A 19,747-nucleotide genomic window follows, 5' to 3' on the forward strand; every position below is an offset into this window, starting at 1 on the left:
AAAACCTTAAAATAAATATAAATGTATTTAAAATCCCCTAGAATGCCCACCAATTTGTATCCACTGTCTAGGCAATGCCCTTCCACAACTGCTTGTTCAGCACACAGTTTAAAAATAATTGTTATGGGGCCGCGGCCAAACGCCTCCTGAGTCCACCTTCGACACGACTCCCGGCCTTCATCTCTGCTGCAGCAGAATTCCAGTTCGTGCTCCCGCTCCACCTCCTGATGACTCTGTGCAGCCATTTTCGGTGCTAAATGTCACACGCACATAAGCGAAATTATGTGAGGCATTTTTAACGACTGATATGCGCCGGGTGCGATATGGCAAACACACTGCACGGCAGAGAGCAGGCCGTCAGGCTCATAAAAAAATCCGTGGCGAAATTGAAACTGCCGCCCAAGTCGCCCATTTTACATGCAAACCCATACCAGCAACCATTTTGGCCCGCCGACTGTAAACGCGACAAACGCATGGCCGATGTACGTGAGATTGGGCCGCCGTTAATTGGTAAAAATTGGGCAAGCTCCGCCACCTCTCCGGGCCAAGTACTTATGCGATAATGCGTAAATTTTAATGAAAACTGAAAATACAAGGGAAAAACAAAGAGGAAAGCGTACTTTTCTCGGGTCGTAAAGTCGCACACGAAGACGGCGATGAACTATTTAGTCCTTCGTGCAATCGTCTGGAAGTTGATTTAATGAAGATTTCACAAAATGGGCATTCTCCCGTCACCAAGTCTGACATGTTAGACAAGTGTGTGTGGGTGTTTGCGTTGCTATATGTTGGTTTTAAGATTTAGATATTGAAGTATATGCGTTTGGCACGTGTCCTGTCTGCCAGATCGTGCGGCTGGAATTTCAAGTGGAGCTTTTTATTAAAAACATTTTAAAGTGAAACTAAATTGTGAGTTATAGACGAATAAATTTGATTGGCTTAGCCTTAATCGAAATGGGGGCCAAAAACCGAATTGGTTATAATACAAAAATGTATATAAATAATGTAGTAAGTGGTAGAAAGCAGCTAGCCAAGGCCCAGCCTTCTCTTTCCTCCTGCATAAACACTTCATTTCCATATTGAACAATGCAGATTCAAAGGCAAATGGCCAACACAATGGTTTGTTACAACATGACCACACACAAGCCTTTTCGCGCCAAAAAATGCCAAAGCAAACACCCCAGACCGTGTGCCTAATTATGCAACAGTATGGCCTGAAAGATGGCTCTCTCTCCTTTATCCTTTTATAGGCAAATTTAACACAGAGTTGGCCCCAAAAAAAGCAACACAAGAAATTATTAACAACACGGCAAACGAACGCAACACGATAGCGAAATTATGAACGTGATTAATTCATAGATGGTGGCGCTTAGCCATTGTTTTCGGTTTAGTGTACAGGCCAGGGTCCACCTGGAGGCGGACATGGATATGGCGGCACGATCCACGACAATCGCGAGCCATGGCCTGCAGTTGACATCCACGAACGCTGTGGCCAAAAAGCTAAATATGATTATGTGCGCTCGATTTAATCTCAGTCGATTTAGCGCTGGCGAAACTTCCCTCCGCGGGCTCAAATCGTTTATATTTTATTGATTTTTCTTAAGCACTTGAGATATACACTCTTAGAAGTTATTTAAACAAATATGTAAGCTAATAATAACTTAAAATATATTTACACTCCTAATCTTTATCATAAAGGTTTTATAAATCGATGAGTAATTTTTAAACCGTTTTTTGACTTTAAGCCCTTTGAACAATTATAGATTTTATCTATTTTATGAATGTTCATGTTTGGTTAGCTGTTTTCAGACATTTTCTACAAGTGTTTGCAACATTTGCGAATTGCCGGCGCATTAAAAATGAAGAGATTTTCCTTGAAAATAATGCCTGGCTGCGTATGGTTTTGGTCAAAACGACTTTGTGCTCAAAATTGAAAATCCAAAATCGTAAAAAAATTGCACCAACACAGAGCGTGAGTAACTTCAACCCCCCTACAGCCGGCGCCCCCTTAATCACCAATCCCCCACGCACCCACGGAAACACTCAAGCTCCAAGTAGTCGGCGGATTATAGTCGTCAGTTCGGTAGCTTTAGTCTGATAAAGAGTGGATGGAAGTAAAAGAAAAAAAAACGAAAAAGACCAAGAAAAAATTGGCTACTTAATTTGGTAATAACAATAATTACGCCTGACTGACTAAACGCTGACCAGCGGCCAATTTAATATTGAAAAGACAGGAGCCAAGTGGCTGTCTATTGAATTCCCTAACCAATTCTGTGGGTATTACACACTGATAATGGCCACTAGTGGCGGAGAAAGAGCCAACTACAGGGAAAAGCCAATTACCGAAACTTTTATATTTATAATTGGTTGGGATTTTTTGAGGGAATTGGAAGCTAGTTTAAGTTTTACAGTGTAGGGGAAATATTTTGAAATTGCGTTGGGTTATGAAGAGGTTTTTAAGAAAAATAAAGTGTATACAAATTATTAAATAACATTTTAATATATATATACATATTGTTTATATTTTTCTTTACTTTTTGAATCCATATTTCCTAAATTGTATTTATATTATTCCCTCTTCATATCCATAGAGTATCCACCTTGCGTTTCTTCAATTAGTTTTCCATCCATTTTCAATTAAAACGTTTATAGATAATCAATTAATAATTTTTAAGCCACTCTGGCAGTAACAAACTCGGAGCTCTGCCACTGCCACCAGTAACTGGCTACTACTATGTGGCTACTGGCCCGGCTGACTCAGCCGTTCCACGCTCAATTAGGTGCAAAGACATCTCGGCTGGCTGCGAAGTTGAGGATTTTCGCAGTTGATCATATTTATTGGCTTTGCGATTAGGCTCGTCGGACTCGACTCGACTCGAGTCGACTCTTGCCTCTGGCCTAATTGGGGGATCTAAACTTGAATATTGATGACGGTGTCGGATCGGAAAAAAAACACACACAATCCAAAATGCGATGCAATTGTTGCTGCTGGCCGTGTTGTTTGATATTTATCGTATTTAATTTTTGTACGCCGCTCAGTTCGGCTGTCTTGGCTATTTTTGGAGAATTTCACGTACGAGACTCATAATTCGTGCGATAATTTACACAAAATTAGGCAACTGTCTAGCCAGCGAGCCATTTAGAGCTATTGGAGCACTCGATGCGTTTCCCACGCCAATTAGAATTAGCGCGGAGATCGACTCGGGTTCAATTGAGTTGAAGACACACCGAGGTCTCTCGGAGAAAATTTGTAAAATTCAATTTACGCCCTGCAAATGGTCTGAAAATTTAACTTCAGCTTTACCCACTTTGTATCGCCATTTCTTTTATGACAAAGCACGGCCGCGGAGGCTTCTGCTTATAATTTGTGTTAACAAAACTTTTGCCATAAAATGTCCAAAGTGGAACTCATAAAAAGTGAAATTGTCGGTGCGGTCAAATATAATTAATGTGGGGCAAGTTTATTCTTCCTTGCGGTTAATCTTCCCTCCAATCTTGGGCTTTACAAGTTTGACTTCACCCTCCCCGTGAAAGCAATTAAAAGTCTAATTAGAATGTCATTAGGTGGAGGCAAGTGCTAAGCGGTCAGGTAGCCTTCAGGTATCGCAATAAATAATAAATCTCCTATCTTGATTTGATAATTTCGGAATAATTGGTCTATAAAATGGTTACGACTGTAAAAAATCGTCAGAGCTGTGCTTAAATACTCAAATATCATTATTTTTCGGCCACAAATTTAAACAGATCAAATTCCCTTTGGAAAGGTAGAGGTTTCGAAATTTACTCCGATATGACGCACTTTTATTATCCCAACAAGGAGCTGCAGGAAGAGCTATCCTGCATCGCCAAGGCTCTGGTGACCCCCGGCAAGGGTCTCCTGGCGGCAGACGAGTCCAGTGCGGTGATGGGCAGGCGTTTCCAGCTAATCGGTGTGGAGAACACCGAGGAGAATCGTCGCCTATATCGTCAGATGCTCTTCACCACCGATCCCAAGATATCCGAGAGTATTTCAGGGGTGATTTTCTATCACGAAACCCTGCATCAGCGGACAGACGATGGAATTCCGTTTGTGGAGGTCCTGAAGAAGAAGGGCATCCTGACGGGCATCAAAGTGGACAGGCACTTCTCGCCACTCTTTGGCTCAGAGGATGAGTTCACCACCCAGGGACTGGATGATCTGGCTAGTCGATGTTCGCAATGCAAGAAGGAGGGCTGCAGCTTCGCCAAGTGGCGGTGCATCCTGAAGATATCCAAGAATACACCTTCACCGCAGGCCATTATGGAGAACGCCAATGTGATGGCTCGTTATGCGGCCATCTGCCAATCGCAGCGCCTGGTGCCGATCATAAGTCCCGAGATCCTGGCCACCGGCGATCACGATCTGGATCGATGCCAAAAGGTTACTGAGACCGTGCTGGCTGGCGTCTACAAGGCCCTCTGCGATCATCACATCTACTTGGAGGGCACTCTGCTGCAGCCGAGCATGGTGACTCCCGGTCTGCAGAGCAACAAGAATCACCCGCCCGCGGACATTGGTCTGGCCACGGTTTTGGCCATAAGACGCACGGTTCCCCCAGCGGTTCCTGGTGGGTTATACTAACATTACTCTCAACTTGAATTATTTTATGTGTATTGTTGACATTAAGGAGTCCTCTTCTGCTGCGGTGCCCAATCGGAGGAGGAGTCCTCTGTCTCTTTGAGTGCCATTAACAACGTGCCCCTGTGCAAGCCTTGGGCCATGAGTTTTGCCTTCGATCGGGCCTTGCAGACTTCGATCCTACGAACTTGGGGTGGCAAAAAGGAACAGCTACATCATGCCCAAAACGAGCTGCTTAAACGCTGCAAGGTAAGTGTTTTCTACTAATTATAATTGTTAAAAACCTAAACAATTTTTCACCTCCTTCAGGCAAACAGTCTGGCCTGCATTGGCAAATATGTCGTGGGTTCAATAGAAAGCTCAGCGGGCACAGAGAGGCTCGTACAAGAAGCCATCGACTTTTAAATTTCACACATTAGCCATTGAATAAATTTTTAAAATTTTTAGTGTACAATTAAGAATGAATTTGCTTACAAAAATACATATTTAATAATACAGGTTTGTAAATAGAAATCTTTATAGTTTTAAAGGAAAGAGAACTATCAATATTTGTATCAGTTTATTATCAGAATAACCTCAATATTTTTCTTAAGACATTTTATATTTTCCATATTCAATACATATTACATATTTTTAATAAATATAAAATGCAGTGCTTAATATCATGACACAAACCCATTAATATTGATCTCGTTTGGCTTGTGTGAACGAGCTTAAGTTCTCACTTGTGACTTTTCGCCGACACTGTGACCGCAGACCGCGTGTTTGATGCTCACTCGCTCGGCAGTGCCACCAAACAAGTCGAAATATTGTTAACAAGCCTGCAAAGAACAACATGACTCTTGGAGCGAAGTGTCGGCATAATCCATGGAGATTACCAGACGACCGAGCGACACGCAGCTGCGTTCAGAGACTCCACTGCAGCTTAATTAACGCAAGCGCATGCCAAAAACCCAAAACGGCGGCCATGTGCAGCAGCAGCAACAACTGCAGCAGCAACAGCAACAGCAACAGCAACAACTGCAACTGTAGCGGACTGAGAGTTTCGACTTAATCAAGCGGTTCGGAGCCGCTCAAGTCGGTGTCATGTTGTTGGCAAATTAGTCAGACTGCCGTGGAAACAAGCGAGGGAGGAAAGTGCTGGGGGGGGGGTGCTCTCAACTCAAGCAATAATTAAAATTAAAGCAGTTACTAAGTTGAAGGCTCGCCTTTTGCAGCGCCATCAACTCCTCCCAGTTGTCACGCGTCGAATTTTAAGTCAGGCAGGTTGCGCTTGAGAAAGTCAGCTTTGTGTACGCGAAAATTTTAATTACTTGCCAAAATAATATTTAAAATTATACAAAATTAGTATTAATATAAATATTAAGGGTAATATAAGGTTAAGTACATTTTTTTATTTTAAGGAAATCATTTTAAAGGCAGTAAAATTTTCTCTTTTGAAATGGAGACGTGGAATAACAAAAATATAATAATACATTCAGTTAAGTTTATAAAATAAACGTAAATTAAAATTGCATAATAATTTTCAGTTATAAATGTTATATTATGTTAATCGATATCTACAAAAGCTTTTCTCTTTACATTAAATGAGTCCCGAGAATAAAATAGTTTTATGTGTTAATATTTTCAGTGACAATCAAAAGCAATGAATAATAAATATATAAAGCTATGAATAATAAATATTGCTAAAAATTTTCAATAAAAATATGAATAAAAACAATAAAATACTCTTGGCATTAAAGCATAAAATCGTTTTAATACCATAAGGAAGGTTATGACTGCAAATCTAATAAAAAAATTTACCTAATAATTATATATAATTTTTTTAATGATTATAATAGTGTAATTTCAAGATAGTTTTAATATCACATTCACTTTTTTCACCTGCAAAATCGAACGCTGCCTCCTCCTGCGGTTAATGCAATCGCCGTGTTTCCCGGGGCCACGAGATGGTATCCCCGTGATCCATGGCCATCGGTGCCCCGCAGTCTCCTTGTCGCCTTTGAATTGAATTCTGCAGTCCCAGTCCCAATCCCAATCCCAATCAGGCCGACGCGTACGACATGTCATGTTAATTGCGCCTCCATGTACATATATGTGCGAGTGTGCGAGTGTATTCGCGGGCGGCTGTGTGTGTAAATTGCCATTATGCTCATGTTTGCTTAATATGTGGCACACAACTCCCACCGAGTTCCGCTCGATGGCTGGCGATAGCCGGAGCTATATAGCCATAGCAACGGCAGCACGCGACGCTTCGCGTCAAGCCAATTAAAGCCAAATTATGGCAGCGCTTTTTTAATCACATGCATCGCACTCCGCACTCCGCCCTCCCCCACCCAATCAGTTACTCAGTTGCTATTCAATCACTCAGTCAGTCATTTGCTCATTTACTCAATCAGCGCTTTCAATTTGCCGCTGAAGATTTATGGGCGTTGTGAGCGCTTAGAGTCGCACTTAAGCAACTTTTAAATTAAAAATGTGTTTTAGCATTTTTGAAATATAATCCTAAACATTTATATATATTTTATATTAAATTAAAGAAAATAAAAATTATAGAAATTAATGATATAGAAGATCAACTGTAGCATAAGTTAGTTACTAATACAAAACTAAATGCTGCGCCGCTATTTGCCGGCGGCACGCGTTTAAAAGAGACTTCCACAGCCGCTTGGAGATCAAAGCCAAAAGGCCGACAAACTTCGAACCCGATTTGAGTTGGTCTTTAACGAGATTTCCACTTGCCAGGCGAGAGACGGCTGTTGGCCATAAACGAGTATGCGACAAGTGGGAGTGGGCCCAAGACATAATTAGAAAAATTCAAGCCAGGCCAACGAGGCTGTGGCTGTGGCTGCGCCTGCGACTGCGACTGGAACTGGTGGGACTGTGGCGCCAAAGTTTAATTCACAACTCCGGACGGCGCGGGCACAAATCACTCAGCTGTCAAACGCTTGTTTTGATTAATTTGGTGTTAATAACGCAGACCGCACAAATCCTGTCCCGTTCGGCAATTAATGTGGCCTGGTCTTCTGGCCACCAAACTTGGTCATGGAGCGTGAAAAACGTTTTGCCTCCAAGCTTTGTGCCAGCTGAGGATGCGACGAAGACCCCGACGACGACGACTTGTGTTAATTGAAAGTTTTGGCCAGGCCATATAAAGTGAGGAAGCCAAAAAGTCTCTCTCGATTTCGATTTGGTTGTCTGCTGATAGCCAAAATGTAAGCAACTCGCCCGGCCATAAATGGCAGCACACGCGTCCGCCGGCAGATGGCTGGCAGGACGAAGGCACCGAAGTGGCCAGAATCCACGAATCGGGACAGTTTCGCTTTTGGTCTCCATGTGTGCCTGTGCCGCCGCCACATCATCAGGCCAAAAGTAAAAGGTGTTTAAAATGCTAATTTGGGCAATGCCAGCAACTGAATCACGTACAGTTGTCTCTATTTCTCACATGGCTTAATGATGCTTGATTTAGGCCTGGCCAAAAGTTCAATTCGACTAGATAAATCTGGCCTAAATACAGTTCTTTAAAGATTTAAAGAGTCAGGAAAGAGGAGAGTTAACATAAATAAAGAGGATAGTGTTCCGCAAAGTTCTTCTTAGGTTCTCAGCTCTTTCTACAGCATAAACTTTCTTAGTTTACACAACACTTTAGTTTCCCTTTCACATAGTTATAAGATATATCTTTTCGATTTCACCACCATCATTACTGAAGTAAACGATCAAATTTAAAGTGACCCACTGGCTCTGCCGTATGCAAATAATTTCGATTTGGTTTTCAGTCTTCCTACTCGAGGCTGTCGCCCCATCAACGCGCTTGTTCAGCTGTCACCATATGCAGCTTCCTGGCCAGGACAGGCCAGCGCTACTGACGCCGTCCGCCCGCCGGGACTGAATCGAAATTTGCTATGCCAAAATGTCAAAATGTCAATTCCAAAACGTTTAGTGAAAAAAAAAATATATAAAAAAGTAAGTAAGGAGGGAAACGCAGCGGCGCTGCCAAATGTTGGCTAAATAAACTTTTTATCTATTGGATGTCTGGCCAGTTGGTCCAAGGAGCATAATACACAGAGCCAAAAAATGTACATAATAATATTTTAAAAACCTTAAATATACCCATTAACTTTTATATAATTTTAGGTCGGATTCATAGACATGTTGTATGAATTTTAAAGCACTAACGAAACTAAGCTAAGTTTTTAAAATTATCCAAAATTCGGTTTATAAATTCTAAACTTGTATATAGTATTATTTGCGGTATATATTTTATATAAAATTTAGTAGAATAAGGGAACAAAATTGTGTTTTAACTTCATTAAAAGTATTATAAAAATGTTAACATGTTCTTTTCTTACTTTCTTCTTATTTTGTTTTCCTTTCAATTTTGTAATAAATCTGTATACCCTCAAGGAAAATTTCTAAATATTTCTAAAATTATTATAATCCCCCCTTTTCTCTCCGTGTAGAAACAGGCGTGTCGCTGGCAGTCGCTCAAGAGTTGGTCAGGTGTAGGCTCGTTTGTCTGTCACTCGTTACATTTGCTTACCTTTCCTTTATGCAAATGCGGGTGAATTTTTGTTTTCGACTTCGCGGTGTGTTGCATAAAGGCTCTGGCTAGGCCAAAGTTTACTTCTTTTTATTAAAAAGTCTCATTTCCTTGGGTTCTGCTGTCAATGCCCCACAAGATGCCTACTTCTCCTCGCAACTTGTGTCGTCTGCTTGACAATCGTACGACATTTCTGACAAATGCTGCCGACACAAAACTCTTTTTTTATATTTTGGCTTCTTTGGCTGACGGACAGGCTCTCAGACATGCATAGGCAAGGCACGTTGACAGCCCGAAAAAAATATATGTATATGTATATGTATAAACAAAAGACAAAACTTGGAAAAAAGTAAATCTTTTTGTTGCAAATTTTATGCAATTTTTCAGTGGGCATTGTTCGTGTGTGTGTGTTCGGTAGTCGAAAGAAACAAAAATAAATTATACACCCAAGCTATTTCGACAAATTCAATGAGAAAAATCTGCAATTTAAATAATCCTAACTGGCATTTATTTTGAAATGAAGCCTATACAGAAAACCATCTTGGACAGCTGTTGCATCATGGAGTTTGGACTCTTGGAAAACAAATAAAACATGGATATGGGCGTGGTTAGTTCTTGGTTTTAGTAAATATATGTAGTTAGTTTAGTTTACTGTATTGTTTACATCTCTGATGTATCTGAGATTATTTTGAATAAATAACTAAGAAAATAGTTAAGTGGTGGAAAAGACAAAAATATACTTTTTCCATGGTAAGAGCAACTCTTTACATTTAGGAATCATTTTTCTTTTTTATAATCCCTCAAATTGATTTAAAAATTTAATTAATTTCAACCCAACTATATTAGCAGTAAGTCCTAGAAGCATTTTATATAATTAGAATTATTGCTAAAAGTAAAAACCTGGAAAAAAGTTTATTTTTCGCACAGCAAGAACTACTCAATAAAACTCAAACAACCTCTGGCAAATTCATAAAAATAATCAAAATTAAAACATAAATAATAAACGAGGCAACACGTACTCAGAAAGACACGCATATACTAACATACCTACATACATACCTACACACATACATATACACGGAAAAGCAAATGAATTCAATTTCGAATGAAAAATGGCGGCAATGATGAAGATGGCGACGGCAACGGCATCGCAAGTGCGTGACTGCGTGATTGGTGGGTGGGGAAAATAAAAGGAAAGCAAAGAAAATGAGGTGGAGGAGGAAGAAAGGCCGGTGGGAGGAAGGAAAAAACTTTATTAACATTTTTCGCATGCTGCACGTGCAGCATTTTGTGGCAGTTGGGGTTTTGGACGTCGCGTATTTCGCGTTCTTTAATGAAGTTTCATAAATTGTTAAAATCGAACGTTAATCAAATAAGGAGCGTGTACAAAAGGTGGCGCCTTAAATGGCCGACAGACTGCAGACGCGGCCAAAAGAATCTGTCAATAAATCAATTAGTGTAATATAAATCAAACAGCAAACAGCAAACAGCAAACGGCAAACGGAAAACACCAAACCAAAGCGAGCAAAGCCAACGGTCCCGCTGGAGGGCGCTGTGGTGATGTTCCTATCTTCTGTAAAACGATAGTTGCGGTCTTAATTAATTGCAACAAATTTATGGTTGACACAGAAATAGAAAATATTGTATTAATAGTGGCCCAGAGCCACAATTAGCCAAATGACAAAGCCAACACGATGCCTCGGCTCATAACTCATGACGTTCTGTGGTCGTTACCCATTGCTGTGGTTTTTCAATTGTGAGTTGTTAGCTTCAATTACCCATTCCCCTGCTCTCTTTTTGATGGAAACAATATATATACATATATTGTTATATATGTGCTTCCGGCATTTAGGGGGCGTTCCCTGGGGGGCGTGGGCGTAAAGCCCAGGAAATGAGCCGAAGCCGAAAAGAAAATGTCTAAGAAGGAAATACCTCTACCGGTTCAAATAATAATTACACAAAGCAACACAGACAGGGTCTGGGGGTGGTATTTAAAAGTCTTCACTTAATTTAATTCAAAAAAGAGTTAGGAAACTGGAAGTTGAAGTTAAAATATTTCTTATATTTTTATATATTATAAATAATATTCCCTAAAAAATAAATGCCAATTGCAACCTATAACCTGTTCTCCGGTGTACCCTTTGCCCAGAGTTTGACTACTTTTCAAATTGTTTTCAAGACTCCTCCAGCCGGGTTCCATGGGCAAACAAAAGCTCCTGGTCCGTGGCAAACAATTTTGACATTTGACTAATGCAGAGCATTAGTTCTGCCAAAAATTTCTTAATTTAGCGTTAACGCTGCTCCGAGCATTGCCTCAAAGGTGGAGAGAGCCAGAGCTGCCGGAGGAGACCTGCATGCCGAAATTTATTTTGGCCAAAACCCCGGAGCTGCAAAAGTTTTTCCCCCAAGCTATTTTATCTGCTAAAAATTTGTCACAGCAAATAAAAAGTTTTGCTTTTTCGCCTTGGCGCCCGTTCACTTAGTGCTTTTTTTTTGCCATCCCACGTCGTATTTGTTTTTTTAATCCGCCGACCGAGAGATAAAGATAAAAACTTGAGCTAAAATAAGTTTTTATAAAAGTGCGCAAAGAAAAGGGGGGAAGGCTAACAAAAAATGTACGAAAAGAGATGAAGAAATTTGAAGTGCAGCAAACTGCAGCAATAATAAAATAACAGAAAAGCAATTAAGAACCAGCTGCTGGTGATTTGCCGGATTAGGGTCCAACTTGGCCAAGGCCAGAGGCGACGGCGACATTGTCTCCGGGAATGTTGCGATAACCTTGATAAAGGGGTTGGGACACGGGCTGCCATATAAAATCTTAGTGCAGCCAAATGGCCCAGCTCAGAGTCGGACATTTGCAGTATTATGTAATTGCCCGGACAATGTCTGGCTGGGGGCTTTTGTGGGTATAATAAGGTGATAAAAATATTGGCTTACTCTTAAGTCAGATAATAACTTGTAGAATGGTGTGGCTTTAATTTGTCCTGGGATTTAGGTTTTGGATTTCTCGCTTACTTTTTCTAACAAAGAATTAATTATAGAAAAAATATAATAGCTTAAGTACCCACATCTTTTACTGCAAATTAAATTTCATTCGGACGATTAAGCCGCCATTGGATAAGTTTGTTGACAGCCAACGGGATATTTTCTGCCAACTCCTTTCAGGTGCAACATTTCAATATTCATCAGACGAACATTTCCGTCGCGAAGTTGGCAAAATTTTGCGCCGCTCCGCTTATAATTCTTGTTGTTCTTGTTGGCTAACAAAACTTTGGCCCAAAAAGTCATACACACACACGAAAATATACATATACGTATATATACGTATATATATTAGTATTAGCGCCCACATTGCATAGACATCGTTTTTGCATTCATGGAGCATATGTTGCAACTCCCGAATTAGTTTTCGTTTTACGGTTTGAAGTTTCACATTAAAAGCATTTCAGACAGCTAAATAGAGCGTGAGCGAGTGGGATAGAGAGATGTAGCGGAAACACAGGAACCGCCAAAAGTCCATGTCCCCCCCACCTTTGTCACTGATAAAGTTTTTGTTTTTGCTCTGCTGGTAAAATTATATTATAATTTCAACTGTGAGTACTACTCATGCAAATAACTCAAATTAAAGTTTTTACGCCTATGGGGCACACACACACACACAGGGACACTCACAGGAGACCGCCATCTTGTTTTTAGTTTTTGGATAAAAGTTGCAAGCACGCACAAGACGAGCAGACAAACATGGCCGACAGGCATGGCAGAATACTTGGTTGAAACGGAGCGCAGTCAGGCTGGAATACTGCAAGCACTTTGTTACAAAATGTTGGCTGTGGAAATTCTAGAAAATCTAAGAAGATTATAGGTAAACAAAGATTAGTTTAAATATAATAAAATAGTTAGTTATAAGAAATTTCAGGATACTTTAAATTTACTTGATTTCAAGTGCTTTAAAAACATTTAAAATAGAAAACATAACTTTATCATATTACAAACGTTGCATACAAGATTTTTTCAATCTAATTTCCCAGAATACCTAATATAAAAACACAGCTAAACGATTTCACTAATTAAATATATAATCAACGGTTTCATATAATATTCAAAAATAAATAAACCCCATACCCACATTGTTTTAATCCTTAACTAAACCCTGTAAACTGCGATTACCTAATAAGGCTGATAAACAAACAAATTTGATTACGGTTTAAAACTAGTGCTAAACAAGCTAATTAATCGATATTGATTGAATTTGCGCAGCGATTTAGGCAATTTAACACACGATTAAATTTGATAACTGTTCGGTTTATGTTTTGTGATATTTTTAGCATAGTGTAACCGTAATTACAGAAGTCCCCGCCGCATCCATTATCACTTCAGGGCGCCGAACAATTACAGGGGGGGTGTATGCCATCCTCATAAAAAGGGTGTAAGTGTGCGTTTAAACTATTTCGCAAGTAGTAGCCCGGCGTTCTCTCTTTGGGCGCCTTGGTGAGCCTCGTCAGCACTCTTTTTGGATGGCATCAATAACGGGGAAACTTTTAGCCAGTCGGGGGAAGCACCGACCGACCACAACAGCAGCAACACACCCGGGCAGCTCAAAAATTATGGCCACACTTTCGTTTTTACCAATGGACGGACCGACGATGGGAGTGTAGGGGTGGACAATGCCCCAGTGCGATAAGAAGTGGGCAGAAATCACTGGAAAAAAATAATGTGAGTACTTTAAACATTTCAGAGCCTTAGAAGATCTTAATACTTTAAAATGTGTGTCATTAAATAACTAAATAAATATTTTGTAGTGTAATAATTAATATTTAACAATAATGTTTCTTTCTCTCTGTGCCTCTGATGGGACCTAGTTGCACAGCAGCATTCTTGAAATGCAGCCAAGCCGCAACTATGTGGCCCCCATAAAGTTGAGCCGTCACCAGAGGAGAGTCCTTGCTTGGTTGCAAAAGTTTTTTAGGGCCAGCTTGTGTTTATAAGATGGCCAAGTAGGAGAGCGTTCGTTCGGCTATCAGTTGGCCAGAACTTTACTGCTTACGTTCATCATATTTACGCGTGGTTCTTCTGCGGAGGCAACTTTCTAGGCAGCCCGCAGTCCAGATACCAGATCCTATGTATATACCATATATAGCGGGCGTTGCAGCGATTGCTGTCAGCTGCAAGGCTCCAGGCGGCAGGCACTTGAGACTCCTTTTGAAAATTGTCCAAGAAGAAACCCCAACCCCCTGCCCATCCCTGTGCACCTCAAGCTGAGGGCCATCGGCCCAAAGGACATTGCATTGCAACAACTGACTGATAAATGTCGCTGCTAAGGCAGCAAAATACGACTGAAAACATTTCCTTATTTCCTGCCGCCGTCCGCTGTCCGGCTGGCCGACTTTTGCTGCAGGAAACTTTTAGACCAAAAAGGAAACCCAGAGCAGCGGAAGGCATTCTGGGGAGAGCCCTTTTTTATGCAAGTCATAGAAATTTACAAGCCCCAGTGACAAGGACGTTTAGTTTATGGACGCTGCTAGGGCTGCAGTGTTGACGGTCTAGGAAAAATTATTTTAATTGAAATTTTAGATGATATTTTAGAAATTCTATGTCCCTTTGTATACATATTTTTTATGTTATATATTTCTGTATTATTTTGGGAAAATCTTTATACTTCTAAAACCAACTATATACACTCTTATCTATAAAACAAAAGTGATTTCATATTAAAATTTCTATCTAAAAGATTTTCAAACTGTAATTTCGAAAAAGGGTGCTGTAATTCATAATTTCCGGTGAATTTTCTTTGGCGGAAAACTGTAAACCTTGGGGGGCTATGCACTAAAGTGCCATCACTGGCCGTGGGCGTGGGACATTTTGCTGTTGAAAACTTTGTTACATTGGCATATGCAATTGGGTTTGCTGCACATCCTGTCGACAGCTTGGACTTGCCAAAGTTTTTGCCACTGTTAAATGTTTTCTACGTTTTTATGTCTTCGCCACCGTTTTTTTTGGGGCATTCTCAGGCCGAGAGAGTCGGGGCAAAGTTTTTAATGAATTTTATAGCAGGCGGCGGCAGGGCGATTGTGAGACGATTCAATTTCAATCCAAAGGCGAAGCTTACGAAACTCGGTTGGGTTTTCGCTCCACCGATAAGCCAGGAGGGGCCAAAGGTGCGGGGTCGGGCCAATCAAGCTAATCGCGGACAGGCGGCGTGTTATATACATACCCTATACATATATATAGTACGTTTCCCGGCAAACAGACAACTTCGACTTTGATGGGCTGTCGCTGGCATGGTTGCTGGTATTGGTGTCGGTTTTCGGCATTAAATGCAGCACATTAAAGCCGCAGGAGCCAAGAGCCGCTGACGTCTGACAAGCGTTGAGTCAATTACATGGTAATAAACTAATGGCCAACGTGCCTGCCCGCCTGGCGACGACGTCATTCACCATCATCATCACCTCGCCACTGCCACCACCACCGGCACCGCCATTGCCATCAGCATCGGCCTCTCATCAGTTTTCGGTCCTCACTCATGCTCGTTTAGTTTCCACACTTGTTGAACTTCCCATGGCCAACAGATAAAGCCAAATATAATTGGCCCAAAGTGAGCTTGATGCGAAAACGGCTTTCGCTTAAAGGTAAAAAGTTGAAGTTGAAAGGCTAAAGGGGTAATTGGTATGTGAAAGAATAACAGGGATTTCAATTTGATAGGAGAGTAACTTAAAGGGGAATATATGTAATATATAAATAAAAACCAGTTTAACAGTTTAAGAAAAGTCAACAAAATCTTTTCTGTATATATATTTACTTATTTTTTCCATATTTTTTTTTAAAGCAAAACTTTTAGCCATAAAAATGTCGAGTAGATAATAGAACATAATTTTTGTAACCCCTTAAATTCAATCTTTCTGTCTAGAAACTAGTCTGAAGGTTTTTTCAATACTTTATGATTGTGACGGAAAATATATTAGTAATTTTTAAAACTTAAATTGCTTGTGTCAGAAATGATTTCCTTGTTCTACGAACTTCAAGCAAACCTTGGAGGTGCATAACTCAAACCTTTTGCAGCTGTATTAATTTTTATTTTTTATATTTTTTACATTCAAATTATAAATTCATTTCGATGACAACCTCACGCATGGACACACTTGTTGATGCTAAGGGCATATGATGAGCCGGGGGGACAGGTTCCATGGATGGGACGATCCTGGACACACCGATTGTTCTCAGCATTGAAGCCCGAGGGACAGCTGCTGGCAAAGGCTCCCGCCATCACTGACAGGACCAACATCAAAAGCCAAGTGCATTTCACCAACATATTTGCGGATTTTTAAATTCCTTTTCAAAGTAAATGCCTTAGCAACTCGAATTATCAAGAGGCGGCCTCAACTCACCTCGGAAAAACACAAAATGCAACTATTCAATGAGCTGCAACTGAAACGGATCTTATATAGACCAGATGCGCTAAGCTATATCAGTTCGACCTTGGTCTAGTTCCAGTAAATAACGGGGGCCAGCGATAATACCCCGGCTGCTGATAAGCAGCAAAAAACAAAACAGTTTTGCTTTCAAATTATTTTAAAAGTATTTGTTTCTTTTGTTTAGTTTTTATTTTAGTTTTCTATTTAGTATATTTTTACTTGTAGACACACTTGTTGATCTTGGCACTGTATTGGGAGTGGGGTGGGCATTCTCCGCGAATGGTACGATTTGTAACGCACTGATTGCCCTCCTTCTTGAAGGGAGCAGAGCACTTGTCGGCGGACACAGCCATGGCAAAGATGGCCAAGAGAAGAACGGCAAGCCAGGAGAAGTTCATGGTAGACTGCAAGGAAAGAAGAGTAATTTTTATATATTATTAAAAATATATTTTACTGTAGAGTATTCATTAGATTAATGAGTAAGATCTTATTTAACAGGAAAAGATTAGATCAGCTATGTGTCCAGCTTAGATTAGGTATAGCTTTTGTTTACTTTTCTTATAATAATATATATTTTAATGTTCTTAATTATAGAGTTAAAGATTTGAAAATTAAATCCTAAAACAATAAAACTTCCTTCACAAATTATATTCCCTTTTTCCTTAGACTTCACAAATTTTACTTTAATTTTTTAGTATTATTATATTTATATTCCCCTTAATCTGCACTCGGAATAACTCACTTTCTTGTCTTCAGCAGATGAGAACACTAAAATATTTCGGCTACCGGCTGCTGCTTTTATAGTCACCCGAAAATACGATGCGATGTCTTTATCGCGCCATCGGATGACGAAACCTTTGACACAATTAGTGGCGCTTAAGCCCTCGCTGATAAGGAGCAGCAGCAGCCGCCGCCGCCTCCAGTGAGATGAAAGGTGCCGGGAAGGCTTGACACATATGGCCAGATGGATGCCTATCTTCATCAACAAAAGGATGTTGGCAACAATTTAAGAGGAGGAGAGAGAGAAGGCACAACAAAGGCATTTGCGTGGGGTCGAATGGGTGCCGAAGTAGGCGTGAAAAAGCAGCGATGGTAACGAAAAATTCCGAACGAAGCAACTGACATCAAATTGTCACGGGGACAACACCAGGAGAGCAGGTGGAACTCCTACCGAATGAGAGGAGAATGCAGAGGGAGCAGGGAGCGGCACTTTTGGCATTGTCCAGGGCCAACAATGGGCTCGAGGATTGGGGGCTCCTGTCAGTCGCAGGAGCACAATGGGAACACGACAGCGCTCCAGCGCTTTTGTGCGTTCAGCATATGTCATTCATATACAATTACGTTCGCAATTTTCGATAGTTGCAAGATGCGAAATGTGGGTGCAAAATGCAGTGAAAGAAACTGACTTTTTGGAGAAATGTTCTTGCTTTATGGCGATATGACACACAAAGTTAAGAGCGATTTTATGAGACCAGTAAATGAGGACATGATATCTAAAGTTAAAAGAGAAAGTTGTTGGATAGAAAAGTTCAATAATAGTTTAATTACTTCTACACACAATATTGCATCTTATATTTATCTTCTTTATTTCTATAATTTATATTATTATTTAAAAAAATATATTCTGGCTATAACTGGATTCATAAAATATAAACTAGAATCAAACATAATCTTGTATGTACATAGATTATTTATAGTATTATCTATACATGGTTCATTTATACACTTTTATTACCCGAGTATAAAAGCAGTGCTCAAATTAGCTAAGCCTAGATTATCGTCTCTGTAATCTAAGTGCCAAACAATTAAATATAGAATCAGGGTTTTTCCAATTTTTTTGTATTTTGTTTTCTTTTTTTGTGCTGTGCACAGCTGGGAGCATAAATCACTGGCCACGCAGCCATAAAGTTTCATTGTCGGGGGCCAAGAGAGTTCAATATTTGTACGCTATAGTTTGCATTTGATGGACGACAACAAACTGTTTTCGAAGGTGGCCACTTCAGACGAAAGGAATCGAACTTGGAGCGTGTACTTGAGCGTCATAATTCACTCGGCACTTGGGTCGCTTCGATATATGAACATATGTATATATATGGCTATATGGTTGCGTGTCGGAGGCGACTTCTTCACTTGGCCAAGTTCGGGTCCCGGCTTGGACTCGGGCTTGCACCTTAGTTTTTGGTTTGTCGCTCGGCCAGTTGGTCATGCCTTTGGCTTTGAATTATTGATGGGCGTATTAAGAAGATTAATGTGATGAGCTATGGGGCAAGGAGGAGGGTTTTGTCGTTGGCTGTTGTCGTTGGTCATGTTAATGTCTTCATTGTCGGCTCGGAGCTTTACCTTTACCCCAGTTTTTCTTTCGATTTTCCTCTTCTTTTTTGTGGGTGATTGTGTATTGATGTGTTTGGTGTATGTGGGGGGGTGAATCACTCCGCTTGAGCGGCACCGAAAAGCAGCAATAACGTTCATCACTCTCCCTTCCTGGGATTTCCTCCTTTGGGGGCTCTCTGAGGTCGATTGGTCATTTTGCTATACAGTACCGCTCAATTTCGGTTCCTTACGGATTTTGGTTCGCTTCTTTTTTGGGTTGCATTGCGCGTCTATAAGCCATTTTTCTTTCCACCTCACATAAGTTTTAAGCTTGGTGTAATTTATTTTTATAGCCATGTTGCCTTGCCGACGTAAAGATTGCAAATATGTAGTTGACCAAGCCTCACATTCGGCATTTAAGGCGCCACTATATAAGGGTGTTGGGATTTCTCTAATTTAGGGGTAAAATAATGTGTACTAAAGCGATAGATTAAAGTTACGAACGCCTTTGAGTTAAAATTGGGTTTGGGTTTGGGTATAGAAAAGGTAAACAAAGCTCTTTATTTGTTATGTATTAACTTTTAATATAAAGAAACTGATGTACAAAATTATTAAGAATTTTTCATTGATCTAAACAATATATTTGCAATATTTCTTTTCAAGTTTAGCTCACTATTAAGCCATAGATCTTGGTTTTTAGCCATTAACCCGCTGCTTTTAATGGGCGGCATTTTCCGCCCAGCGAGTCCGGTGGCAACCTCAGACATTGACTTTGGTAAAATTGTGGCACGCCAAGCACATTTTGAAGCTCATCAGTAATACAGTTACACAGCGGTCCACTGGGGGAAAAGGCGGTAAGTGCAGGGCAGAGAGTCAAAGCCAAAACCGAAACCA

General features: G+C 40.4%; 3 protein-coding genes across 3 annotated transcripts; 1 reads left to right on the forward strand and 2 right to left on the reverse strand.

Moving 5' to 3' along the window:
* Positions 1-3,699: 3,699 nt before the first annotated feature.
* Positions 3,700-5,048, forward strand: Ald2 (Aldolase 2). The gene is made up of 3 exons (XM_017162987.3): positions 3,700-4,583; positions 4,644-4,843; positions 4,904-5,048. Exons 1-3 carry the CDS (start codon positions 3,788-3,790, stop codon positions 4,997-4,999), a joined length of 1,092 nt encoding a protein of 363 aa, XP_017018476.1. The 5' UTR covers positions 3,700-3,787; the 3' UTR covers positions 5,000-5,048.
* An 11,134-nt stretch (positions 5,049-16,182) lies between these two features.
* LOC108072025 (uncharacterized) lies at positions 16,183-16,574 on the reverse strand. The gene is made up of 2 exons (XM_017163006.1): positions 16,517-16,574; positions 16,183-16,460 (listed from the first exon to the last, which is right to left on the reverse strand). The coding sequence occupies exon 2, from the start codon at positions 16,438-16,440 to the stop codon at positions 16,255-16,257; it is 186 nt and encodes a 61-aa protein (XP_017018495.1). The 5' UTR covers positions 16,441-16,460; positions 16,517-16,574; the 3' UTR covers positions 16,183-16,254.
* A 157-nt stretch (positions 16,575-16,731) lies between these two features.
* LOC108072044 (uncharacterized) lies at positions 16,732-17,304 on the reverse strand. The gene is made up of 2 exons (XM_017163029.2): positions 17,286-17,304; positions 16,732-16,947 (listed from the first exon to the last, which is right to left on the reverse strand). Exon 2 carries the CDS (start codon positions 16,939-16,941, stop codon positions 16,759-16,761), a length of 183 nt encoding a protein of 60 aa, XP_017018518.1. The 5' UTR covers positions 16,942-16,947; positions 17,286-17,304; the 3' UTR covers positions 16,732-16,758.
* Positions 17,305-19,747: the final 2,443 nt, after the last annotated feature.

Source organism: Drosophila kikkawai, chromosome 3R (genome assembly GCF_030179895.1).
Source record: "Drosophila kikkawai strain 14028-0561.14 chromosome 3R, DkikHiC1v2, whole genome shotgun sequence".
NCBI classification, from domain to species: Eukaryota; Metazoa; Arthropoda; class Insecta; order Diptera; family Drosophilidae; genus Drosophila; species Drosophila kikkawai.

What these genes read in the sequence shown, in the direction of transcription:
- LOC108072044 (XM_017163029.2), bottom strand. Translation starts at nt 16,941, where the DNA reads ATGAACTTCTCCTGGCTTGCCGTTCTTCTCTTGGCCATCTTTGCCATG.
- LOC108072025 (XM_017163006.1), bottom strand. Translation starts at nt 16,440, where the DNA reads ATGTTGGTGAAATGCACTTGGCTTTTGATGTTGGTCCTGTCAGTGATG.
- Ald2 (XM_017162987.3), top strand. Translation starts at nt 3,788, where the DNA reads ATGACGCACTTTTATTATCCCAACAAGGAGCTGCAGGAAGAGCTATCC. An exon ending in GGTTCCCCCAGCGGTTCCTG is followed by an intron (nt 4,584 to 4,643) that starts GTGGGTTATACT and finishes GTTGACATTAAG; the next exon opens with GAGTCCTCTTCTGCTGCGGT. An exon ending in AGCTGCTTAAACGCTGCAAG is followed by an intron (nt 4,844 to 4,903) that starts GTAAGTGTTTTC and finishes CACCTCCTTCAG; the next exon opens with GCAAACAGTCTGGCCTGCAT.